We start from the raw sequence: 12,988 nt of genomic DNA on the forward strand, positions 1-12,988 counted from the left end.
GTATTTTAAGATAATTGACTAATTTTAAATTTAAAAATAAAATAAATAATTAAAAGAGATTACATGAAAAGCATACAGATTTGTCACATCAGTTTATAGAGAATAATTTTTATATATAACATTACTCATACAATTTTTAAGAACAATTACCTTTTTAAAAGTCTTTTTATATTTTTTATTTTTTCGATAATACTACACATACGAAGTCGGAATTCCAAATTTGCATCACAACTCATGTGGGTATTTGATTTGTCAATATTTTCTTAATTATAGGATGATTGGATAAGTGAATTAATTTGCCAACTCAACTATCACACGGGTTAGAATACAAAGGTGGGATCTGTACCATTACTCTTTTTTTTTATATCAAAGTAATCAAACAAAATTTTTAATATAGCTAACTATTTTTAAATCTATTTTTTAGCTAAGACACACAAACATATTTTGAAAATAATCAGTCTCAGATTCGATTCTTCATCTGAACATTCGCAATTTAAGTGGAGGTCCGTAGAGAGTCATGGCAGTGGATTGTTGTGCTAATCTCCCTTAAGAACTAATCAAGGTGCATGTAAGATGAGTCAAACACCTTGGTTAAAAAAATATAATGCTTATCAAATATTTTAGGTAAGATACTTCCTAATCTATATTTTTAATCTAAGAACTACTATTATTACACTAGACCCCATATAATAATTAAAATCAATGATTTTTCAAACACAAAAATGACAATTGGATATGAATCTCACATAACATTATCCGAAAAGCATATAATATATGATAATGGATCTGACAACATAATCAACCGAATTTCATAAATCTAAACTTTAATTTATACATATTTGATAGATTGCCAGGTTGTATATATGATTAGAAAATACATATACATGTGACATGTACTCATATGTATTTATAGACTTTTATAATACCACAATCAATTTGATGTCCTAGACACATTTTTTTCTTCCTTATCCAAGTTGTCTGGGTTATTTATAGCACACTTAAGATTTAGTTGAAACAACACTTAACTCCAATTATTTCAAAAAGTGACATAATTGTCCATTGAATTGATGAATGTTAACGATACTTAGCGGTTAAAGGATAAAATGGACAAAACACACCACTTAATAGAACAACGAAACAAAAACAAAGAAACCCAAATGCAAAACACAAATTTCTAGATTCAAGGTTCATAGTCTGGTTTTCTTTTTCTTTTTTTAATTTTTTAAATCTTCCATATATTCGTTACAAGTAAAACCTAAGCTTCCATGATGAATTAACCGTTGTCATTGTCTGCAGCGATAATCTACATGTTATTGCAACTTGGGTTTGTTGGTGAGTTAAACTATTGTGCGATTTTTGTTTTTTAAGTATCTGAGGTATTCAAGATCACATCGAAACTTGTCTACTCCTCAAGGCCACATAACACCCTACAAGTCTAATGGACAAAGGTAATTGCATAAATGTGGTAGATACCTCTCCTGTGACTCGAACACAAGACCCCTTGGATATAATTAACCTCAATGACTAAAGAGTTTGTCATCCGACCACGAGAGGAGAGGTAACTATTGTGCAATTCAAGTATTATTGAAGACGATTATATTGTTGAGTGAGAAATAGAACCAAAAAGAATAAAAAAAAAAAAAAAAAGAACAAGGAAAGTATCATCTTACTTTGCTTCTATTTTAGATTCGTGATGTGAGGGTAAAATAGTCATCGTCATGGTGAATGTCATATTTTGAAAAGTAATGGAGCCTAGTGTAAGTTTGCAAAACCTCATGTATGTCCATGTGAAAACCCCCAAGTTGCCTCTTCGAACCCCACTTAGGGCATGCTCTTCCTTCCCGACAATTTTCAATTTGCCATGATTTCAAAGCTCTCACCCAACTTTTACATAAACAAATGCCAGAAAAAAACACACCAGTTCTTTCTATTTCTTTAAGAGTTGACAATTCCAACAACCAAACAAAACTTATTTCCTCTACTATTTTAATCCAGCTGGCTCAATTTCCTTTTCCTACCCTTGATTAATTTCTGTTGTTTGTAAAATAGCCATGGTGTTTCATTAATTTACTAGAAATGCCACTCAAGAAGAGGAAACCAAGTATTTTGATTCATAATTAGAAAATAATTTTTGAAAGATGAAAAAGTTTAGTTGTTTTTAAAAATATTTTTAATATTTAAGAACATGTTTAGTATAATATTTAAATTCTTTTTTAAAATTTAAAAATTATATAAAAACGAAATTGAACTTTATCGTTTTCAAATCTTACATTACTCGTCAACATTAAATATATTATAATTATAATTTTTTTTTTAAATTATTGTAAAATTCTAACTCAAGCTTGTGAATAATGAGTTTTGTGTGTTTCTAAGACTACTTTTCAAATACATTGTTTTCTGAATTTCAAATACAATTTTAAAAATGATCCCAAGTCAAGTTTTGTGAACTATTAATTAATTGTCAAGTGAAACACTACCTTATTGTGAATAATATGTTTTGTGTTTTTCAAATCTCACTTTATAAAAATAAATTGTCTTTGAATTTCAAAAAAAATCATAACATAGGCTCTCTATTATATTTAATTGAGCAAAAGTTGCAAATAATTAATAATAAAAGTGAATTATTAATATTCATAAAAATATTTTTCATACCCATTATATATATATAAATGTTTTGATATTAATTTTTTAAGACCTAGAAACTTAAACTCAATCATCTCTCATTTTAGTGTAAGGGGGATTTGATTCAAAAGTCACCCTTGGGTAGCTCAAGTGGTAGGACGAGCATTAAGATATGTGATTAATGCGCACTGTCTCAGGTTCGAATCACCTTTAACTCCAAGATTTAAACAGATGATCATGGCAATAAAAAAAAAAAAAAAAATTTGATTCAAAATCTATGAATTGTGGACTACCCTATATGAATTTAGTTTACATAAATCCAACATTATATAAATTTTCTTGTTACATGTAATTAGGTGAGGAGAGAATAAAGAATTGACTTAAAGGTAAACTTTGATGTAAGAAGATCAACACTTTAGCTCTTTATGTAAAGATTAAGTGGGTCGGGGTTTGTTACTACAAAAATGTCATGTGATTCCACCTTTGATTTTGATTGACAAATGACCATTCTTCAATCTAGTAAGTTAGGTTTTGAACCAAACTCAAACCTCTTTGCTATACATTATCATGTAATGAACCTATGAAATGATTGCAAATCAATCCAAACCAACCCATTCACATGGTCTCTCTTCGCATACACGACATTAAAATGATCGAGAAGAGAAAACTTCCATGATTTTTCTCAAAGTGTATGTAATGATAGTAAAACTTTAGAAAATAAATCACTATCGTGACTGATATCACATCTTACATTAATTGCTAGCGAACAAGAGTCTAAATAGTGTATGAGTTTTGGGTCCCCTAAATGAGTTTTTGGGTCCCCTAAACTAACCAGATATGTTTTAAGTGAAAGAAGCTAACATGAAAACCCAAAAGCAAATATGTGTATGTTAGAGTTAAAACAGATAATATCTACTAAGTTTAAATCTCGAATTTTGCTTCGAAAATAAAATCTTTGATAATAGGAGTCTTGGAGTTTAAAATCTTTGATAATAGGAGTCTTGGAGTTTAATAATGAAGAATTGGATTATTTTATGAAATTAAAATAACCCATGTGAATTTTTTTTTTTTTTTGCATTATTTCAATTTGAGATGGGAAAGTGAAGCTGTCTTCTTTGTCTTGTAATATCTTTTCATTGAAATAAACAGGAGTCTTGTCTTGTAATAACTTTTGATGGAACCATACAAGAGAGTGTATGTTGTTTTGTTCTTGTATCTTCCTTAAATTGGGGCTTGCTTTAGGTGTGGTGTCCCTTTTGATGCTACTCTTAATCTATGAATGCAATGTTTTAGATTTGATATTTTACTTTTAAAAAAGTCATTAAGGAAACCAAACAAAATGAAAGAAGTGAATTTTTAAGGATAATAGGTTTATTAGAGTTTCAAAAGATTTGATTCAATATTATAGGACATAACACAAAATTATAGGACAAAATTGTGTATGCGACGATTAACTTTTTTTTTTTTTTTTGTATGTTAGTCACGAGGTGTCCTCACACCCGTAGGCATGGGATAAATCCCCGTTTTAGGGTTTGTGGGATACCTCTAGTCACGAGTTGTTTTCAATGAGATTCAAACTCTTGACATTATAGGTAAAATCCGTCCATTGACAATCCATTTACCATCTTGTTAGTGAGAATTTAAGTTGATTAACTCTTGTCAGCGAGAATTTAAGTCTAGATTTGAAGTCCAAACTTTAGTTCTACATTTGAGAATTTTTTATAAAATATATAATTATTATATTGAATTTTAAAGTTTACAACCGTGATATTTATGTTATATGTATTACACTTAAATTATTATTATTATTATTTTTTGTTTGAAAGTTTTAATTATCATAATTTTACAACCCTTACAAAATAACTAATTTAGAAAGCTTGTAAATTTTATTTATGTATTTATTTCTTAGTCAAACTTGAAGAAAGTGTTAACCTATTTTTATTAAATAATTTTAAGATAAAATTCAAAATCTAATTTAAATAATAAATAAATAAATAAAACTATTATTTTCTTGGGTATTATACCAAAAGATCTTCAAATATTAAATTTTGAGATAAAAAATTCAGATTTTTAATTGTATATTAATTTTTTAAAATTATTTTTAGTTAAAAAATAAAGCAAACATGTCCTAATCTTTCTATTTTCTACAATAAGGTGTGTAGATACAATGCATTTTATTTTTTCTTTATCTAGAATGTCCTTTAACAATCTCACCTTTGAACAAGAATAAATTCTTTATTCTATACTTTTCTTCTTTATATATATATACTTTACCTTTAATTTCATGATCAAAGTTTAATTTGAATTCTATAGCCATATATTAAATGCATGCATGCCACCTATAAATCTTTTCTATTATTCCATCTTTATCATTAATGTAATTAATGACTTTTAAATTGAATAACTACGTGATAAAATTAACTTTCTTACGACAATTGTTGATAAGCCAATTAACCATGAGACGTCATGTAAATATATATTTTCAATTGTTTGTACGCTCGTAGTATAAACATAATATCATATTAGTCACAACACGAAATCAAATGCACGCATGCCCCGTGTGAATATATATTCTCTCTTTCACCTATATAATTATCACGATTTCTGACTTTTAAATTGAAAAATTATGTGATAGAAAATAACTTATTTACCATATATATTCAATTGTTTGTACACTCATAGTTGAACATAGTATCATATTAGTCACAACACGAAATCAAATGCACGCATGCCCTGTATGAATATATATTCTCTCTTTCACCTTTATATCACGATTTCCGACTTTTAAATTGAATAATTATGTGATAGAAAATAACTTATATATATATATATATATATATATTCAATTGTTTGTAGACTCGTAGTATGAACATAATATCATATTAGTCACAACACGAAGTCAAATGCATGCATGCCCCATATGAATATATATTCTCTCTTTCACTTTTATAATTATCACGATTTTCGACTTTTAAATTGAATAATTATGTGATAGAAAATAATTTATTTACCATATATATATATAACCAACTAACCATAGCTAACATCATATCAATGATAACTCACCATATACACAAGTCATACATTGAATCAATAAAATTAGATATTACATAATATGCATGCATTGACTTCTGGTATTATGTCACTGCATTCGACATCTTACATGTCATAATTTTTACATCAATAAAATGAAATACTATGTGAGATGTATATACTGTGGCATATACTTTGAATCTAAAATTTATAAGAGTAGATGTATCACCTATAAATCTTTTCTCTTATCCCATTTTTATCATTAATATGATTAATGATTTTTAAATTGAATAACTACGTGATAGAATTAACATTCTTATAACAACTCTTGATAAACCAATTAACCATGAGACCTCATGCCAGTATATAATTTCAATTGTTTGTACACTCTAATATGAACATAGTATCATATTACTCACAACACGAAATCAAATGCACGCACACCCCGTGTGAATATATTTTTCTCTCTGCCACCTTTATAATTATCACGATTTCTGACTTTTAAAGTGAATAATGATGTGTTAGAAAATAACTTATTTACCATTTATGTATACATACAACCAACTAACCATAGCTAACATCATATAAATGATGAATCACGATTAGGGGTGCATACTAGCTGAGCCGAGTAATGGCTAGCTCGAGCTCAACTCGAATTAGTTAAGCAGTGGCTCGATAAGGAAAAAGCCTACACCAGGAGCACAAAAGGCGAAACTCTATACAAACAGAAAAACAAAACCAGCCTAGAAAACAAGCACAACAAGGAAACAAAACCCACCAGCTCCACACAAAACCCACCAGCCCCACCGAAACCCCCAGGCTCCTAAGAGGTTGACATCAACTCCACGCGAAACCCACCAACACCGCCAAAACCACCCAGCCTACTGTCCCTCTCCAACCAACTACACACAAAAAATAGCAACAAGCAAACAAAGAAGAAGCCATCTGGTGGTTGCTCAATGAAGGGTGGCATCTCAGACTTTGCGGTGTGAAGAAGTGAAGATGACGATGGTGGAGGTGGAGGTGGAGGTGGAGGTGAAATAAGCTTGAAGGGAAAATGTCTCTGTTTTAGGGATTTTGCAGTCGAGTGTCTTTGTTTTAGATTTTAGGGCAAATTTGATCTTACGCGAACTAAAATGATCGATCGAGCTCACGAGCTTCGCCGACTCAAATGACGACGCGAGCAATTTGAAGATCACGAGTAGTTCGAATTGAGCCCAGAAAAGCTCGACACTTTGCGCGAGCTTGAAAGTGAGCTCAAACTCATGAACTACTCGTCTTTTGACGAGTCAAACCTGAGTTCTTGACGAGTCGAGCCTGAGTAGCTCACGAGCTACTCGGTTCGACTGCACCCCTACTCACGATATACACAAGTCATACTCGGTTACATCAAATATTACATGATATACATGCACTGATTTATGGTATTATGTCATTGCATATGACATCCTTACATGTCATAGCATATGACATCCTTACATGTCATAATTGTTGACCATTTGTACATCAATAAAATGAAATACTATGTGAGATGTATATAGTTGTGACATATACTTTGAATCTAAAATTTATTATAGTAGGTAAACAAATTTTGATAACCGGGGTGTCTGAGCTAACTTGAGTGCACCTCAACCTCAACAAATCTCCGATTCCCATTAAATACCCTACAAACCCAATGTTCCAAGTAAGTCACAAATATGGTAGATGACCCCAAGATGATTTGAACCCAGAAAATCAATGAGAATAGCAAATCTTTTTAACCACTAGACAGACCCTTTAGGGGGCGTTTGGTTGGAGGTTATATAGGATTACTGAGGTAATGTCATTTTATATTACTTGATTACCATATTTGGTTGTCAAGTAATATAAGATTCCGGTAATCTTCCAATACCTAGTAGTTATTATTGGCAATATTAGAGGTAATCTGATAACCTCAATTTTCTTAGGTATTGTAAGATTACTTGATTATCTTAGTTTTATTACAATTTTATCCCTTAAATTTGGACAATAAGGCCTTTGTTTTAAAATCAATTTACATTAATCTACCATTACAATTGTACCCTTGTTTAATTAAATTTTTGGACAATAATGCTCTTATATTTAAAACAAATTTCAAACCATCACCGCCACCTAGCCACCACCGCAGGCAGCTGACCAACCACTGTCGGTCATCGTCGTAAGTTGCCGAGAGTTGTCGGGAGGCTCCGATATGGCTATTCGGCCATATCGAAGTAGGTCTAACCAGAAATGGCCAGATCTATTCTGGCCATTTTAGGCTAGATCGATGGATGTAGTCGTTAATGGTCATATCTGGGTTGTGACTTGAGGTGGTGAGGTGATTTTGTTATAAATTAAAGTCTTATATAAGCTGAGGTGTTTTAGCTAAATCTAAAATATTGGGGGTTAAAAGAAATTATTCAAAAATTAATAATAAAAATAATATTATATTAATATTTAAAAAGAGGGTAATTTAGTAATTTAAATAACATATCCAACAATTTATTCCAACTAACCAAACATATTTTTCTAAAAATTTTAAATAATTTTTAACATAATCTAACTTTTTATTAACATAATATTTTCAATAATCTAATATTTTATGAACCAAATGAACCCTCTATGGTTTATAGAGTATCACGTAATAGATTAATCTTTTGAATAGTTGGTAAGCATACGACCCCGACGTATAAAACGTTAACATAATTTAACAGCAAGCCATACAAAAATGGGGAACAAACTTTAGGAAGATATTTTAATGTTCCAAAAGTGTAAATGAGAGCAAGGACGAGGGACAATGAAGTCCATGCGAGAGAAAACAAAATAGGTTGGTTTCGTAAATTCCGCCACCACCATCACCACTACTTAGTACTCCCCACTGTGTTCCTTCTTTTTTATACACCCACTTGTTCTCTCTCCTTCTGTACACCCTCTTCATCTCCTCCTCCTGCTTCTCCTCAAAATTCTACTAACAACATCTAGATTTATGTTTCTTCATTTCTACATTATAATTTTATAAATTATTGATTGAGGAAGAAGAAAGAAATGGTGGATGACTTCATGGTGTGTGTGGACAGGATAATGGCTTCAGCTTGCTTTGAAGCCCCACAAACATTACAACAACACAGTCAACAAAGTGATAATGTTGTGGTTGTGGTGAAAGAGCAAGAGAGGAATGAAAGAAATGGGGTTCTTGTTTGTGTGGGTGATAATAGTAATATTAATAATATTATTGTTAACAATTTCAAGAATGGAGAAGAAGGGTCTTCAGCTTCAGTTTCTATTTCTGGAGGTTTGAAAAATAATAGTAGCAATAATAATAATAATAACAAGAAGAAGAAAGTTGGTGACATGATTGTGGAGTGTAGGATTTGTCAAGAGGAAGATCAAATTCATTCCATGGAAGCTCCTTGTGCTTGTAATGGCACCCTCAAGGTCTTGATTTTCTTCCCTTCTTCTTATTTTTTTTTCTTATATTTTTCATGCTTCTAAGGCTTCTTTTTTTTTTTTTTTTTTTTTTGTTCTTTCTTTTTCTGGAATCTGATTTTTTTTTTTGTTTTTTTTTTTTTTTTTTTGGGTTCTCTCTTCTTTGATTTGTTCTTGCAGTTTTGAGGTCTTCTTCAGATTGGACTTTAATTTTGTTAACTTGTTTATATATGGTTTGTTTTTTTTTTTTTTCTAGTGAATTTGGTATGTGGGTATTAGTGAATTTGTAATTTATGAGTTATTTTTGTGTGGTCTGTACTGTTTGATCGTTCGCTTTCTGGGCTTTGGATTTAACTTCAATTTTGTTCTTATTGAAATTTGGAATTGTCTGGTCAAATTATTTATTTATTATTTTTTTTTTTTGTCATTTATTTTGTTTTTCCAAACCCCCTGTTTGGTTACCGAGAAAACTTTGAAAATATTGACTTTTTCAATAGATGCTTTGAAAATTAATGTCATGTTATATTTGGTTTCTTCAGGTTTCGTCTTTTTTTTTTGGTTGAAAAAGTTGTTGCATTATCAATAATTTATGTGAATTCAGCTTCTTCTTCTTCTTTTTTTCAGAAAATTTTCCTGATACTGTTTTCTGAGTTCAACCAAACAGCTGAAAATGAATATAACTTCTCAAATAGTCATATTTTGACTTCATCCAAATAGTTGAATATTAAAAAATGTCCTTTTGTCCCGTTCCCATTAAATTTTTGAAGTGAAATAAACAGAGCTTTTGTTAGTTGTCAATATTTTCCATTTATTTGGTCTATTAAGCCTTGATAAATCCTTTGCTGCTAATTCATTTTCGTTACAAGTAATGATGTTTCGGTTTCATGTAATAATGTTTTAGTGATGATAATTTAAAGTAGTTATATGTAATCAAAATATCGGTCTGGTAATCTTTAAGGCCTTAGTACGTAGCAAACATTGTTAATTTTGGGTAGATTATCGGGGGCAATACATTGCAGTGAGTCGTGATACGGTTGTCAGTTTTCAACTCAAAAATATACTGCTGACATTTTTGGTTCTTGCCTGTAGTTTGCTCATAGGAAATGCATTCAGAGATGGTGTAATAAAAAGGGTGATATCACTTGCGAAATCTGCAATCAGGTAAAAGTTTTTGTAAGTATAAGTATAGATGATTTAATTGCCTGATTGAATTTTGAATATATCTAATATGTGATTCGATGAGTAATTGCAGGTCTTTTCACCAAATTATTCTCTTCCGCCAGCCAGAACCAATCCTGATGTTATGGCAATTGATATCAGGTAAGGCTTCATTGTTACCTTCAAAAGCTGCTTGAGATGACGTGTATTGCTCTTGTTGTCTATCTTTAGCATCTTATATGGTTCATCCCCGACTTATTAAGGTATCTAAATTAGAAATAAAAAATCGTCGAGTCTCATAATATTCTTTCCCTTTGCTAATCAGGCAAGCTTGGGGTCCCCACATTGATCTCCATGATTCTCACCTTCTAGCACTAGCAGCAGCTGAGCGTCAGTTTCTGCAATCAGAGTATGAGGATTATGCTGTTGCTAGTACAAGTAGCATTGCTTGTCTCCGATCTGTTGCTCTAATTGTAAGCAAACCTGTTTAAGCTTTTCTTCATTACATATTACTGTGCGTATGGTCTTGGAAAGCTTATGTTTTGTTGATGCATACAGTTGCTGATGGTTTGGCTTATGCGCCAAGTTCTAATGGCCACTAGAGATTCAGGGATGGTACAGGAATCATCAACGTTCTTCAACGTAAGCTATTCTTTCACAGAAACATTTCCTTAAAATTCTGCTTTAGGAAGAAATGTATAGATGAATTTCTTTTATAATCTATAACCTCTCCACAGTTCTTCAATTGCTTTTTCTGGATCTTGAACTCTAAACTGGAATTCTGACCTCAGTTTCAGGTGTCACTTCTTCAGTTTGCTGGTTTTTTTCTGCCATGCTACGTGATGGCCCGCTCATGGTACGTCATGCAAAGCCGAAGGAGAAGACAGGTGGGTTTTTACTCCATTTCGTATATATTTCATTTTACGTATTAGTGCCAAACACATTTGAAATGTGTTTCTAGTTTTCTCACCCTGTTTTAGAAAGCAAATCCTTTAATGCTGAACAACTGGAAACAAGTAAAAGATTGTCGCAATAGTCGCATACACTACATAATCTACTGCCACAAAGCATATTTCTCCATATTGTTTGGACCCTACTTGAAACAGAAAAAAGAAGAGTGTTGAGGTGGGGACATCGCTATCAATGCCTGAATAGTGCTGAGTTAACATGTCTAATGCTTAGTGTCTCTGTAGTTGCTTTGAAGTCAAATTCTGAAATTTAAATTTAAACATATAATACAAGTTAACGGTGTAAGCTTGTCTATTACCGAGAAGAATGCTGGCAGTTGAAGGCCAGGTGTGAGCATAATTAGATGGTTCCAGAATTGTGTTATTCGAGGTCTAGTTCTGATATGCATCATATGAATGCCTAATGGTGCTTTCTACTCAGATGGTTTTATCTTGAAGATCAAATCTAAGCATTTGTTTGAGTCGAGCTTTGCAGATATTGGGCTGAAATTATTGGTGTGAAATAGAATTATTTGTTTAACATTTTAAATTTTGTTTCCTTGTGTTTATTATTGTTTTTGTCTATTGTTCAGGGCTTATTCGGGCAACATTAATGTTAGATCGATTCCTAAAATTGAGGCCCTTTCGTGTTCTACGTCTCATCTTGTTTATGACAGGCAAGCGCTTTTGTATATGGTAATTTCTAGTCTAAATCAAAAGATGCCAAAATTGGCTGAAAACACTATTGCAGAGGAAATCCTTCAAGCTTCATCACTTCGCTAAAAGCAGTTGAAAAAGAAAAAAAGAGGAAAATCCTTTAGTTTTTGTTCAGCTCCCTTGAGAGCTCAGAAATGTAAATGTGAACATTGGGTTCATTAAGGGCTTTTGTTTCTCTATGGTTTTCTTTTTCGTTTTTCCCTTTCCATATTCTACACAATGTTAGGTTTCATTAACGCATTAGGCTTCTTCCTGTTAAAAGTGTGGTGATGGCATGTGGGCTCTCTAGTTATGACCGTATTGCAATAGCAGTTGCTACAAGCCTGATTCCGGACAGACTCGGAAGCCTGTTTTGCTTACTTGGCGGATTATGGTTAAAGAAAAATTTAATCTACTCATGTCGTTAGTTTCTCTTCCGAGTCATTTCATTATATGTGTAAAGTAAAAATCCAATATGAGTTCAATAGAATGATTTGGAAAATGATATATTAGTGCTATATCAGATGTCTTATCACTTGAGATCGATGTAAACCTTAGAATACTCGCTTCTTGCCTCTGGGTTCTCATTTACTCATTAGAGCTTGAATTTAGAGAACTTTGATTGTTTGCCTGAGAATTAAGTTTTTGGATCATTTTGTTCGAAGTCATCTGCTAGTGATTCCTCATAAACATAGTTCATCTTTTAGTCAAAAATAAAAAATTAGACTTCAGATTATTCCAAAGTCCGATTTTTCCGAGCATTTGGATTCCAATTGTTATTGTGATTTGTGGAGTTACTTATAATGTTTCGGAGGGTTATGATTAAGCCTAAAAATGATGCATGATTCATTATCCTTGCTTGAACATGAATCTAATTGTGATTTTGTTGATAGTAGAATTGATCTTTCTTTGTTTAGAACCATCTCCCAGTAAAAATTTTGTCTTCTATTCATTTATCTTGGATTTCAAGGATCTGTATTTTGTCGACCCCCGTTTTGCTTTTGGATGCAATGATTCTGGTCTGAGATCGAATCATATGTCGAATATTTACAAAAAATACAACGATCAATGCATACAATATCTTTGTTAATCTTTGGTATGGTTGTGGG

General features: G+C 31.6%; 1 protein-coding gene across 1 annotated transcript; it reads left to right on the plus strand.

Moving 5' to 3' along the window:
- Positions 1–8,566: 8,566 nt before the first annotated feature.
- Positions 8,567–12,397, plus strand: LOC116111115. Its single transcript, XM_031397314.1, has 7 exons — positions 8,567–9,087; positions 10,168–10,239; positions 10,331–10,398; positions 10,562–10,709; positions 10,795–10,878; positions 11,028–11,123; positions 11,777–12,397. The coding sequence occupies exons 1-7, from the start codon at positions 8,698–8,700 to the stop codon at positions 11,795–11,797; spliced, it is 879 nt and encodes a 292-aa protein (XP_031253174.1). The 5' UTR covers positions 8,567–8,697; the 3' UTR covers positions 11,798–12,397.
- The last annotated feature ends 591 nt before the right edge of the window (positions 12,398–12,988 follow it).

The sequence above is a fragment of the Pistacia vera genome, unplaced genomic scaffold (assembly GCF_008641045.1).
Source record: "Pistacia vera cultivar Batoury unplaced genomic scaffold, PisVer_v2 Contig626, whole genome shotgun sequence".
NCBI classification, from domain to species: Eukaryota; Viridiplantae; Streptophyta; class Magnoliopsida; order Sapindales; family Anacardiaceae; genus Pistacia; species Pistacia vera.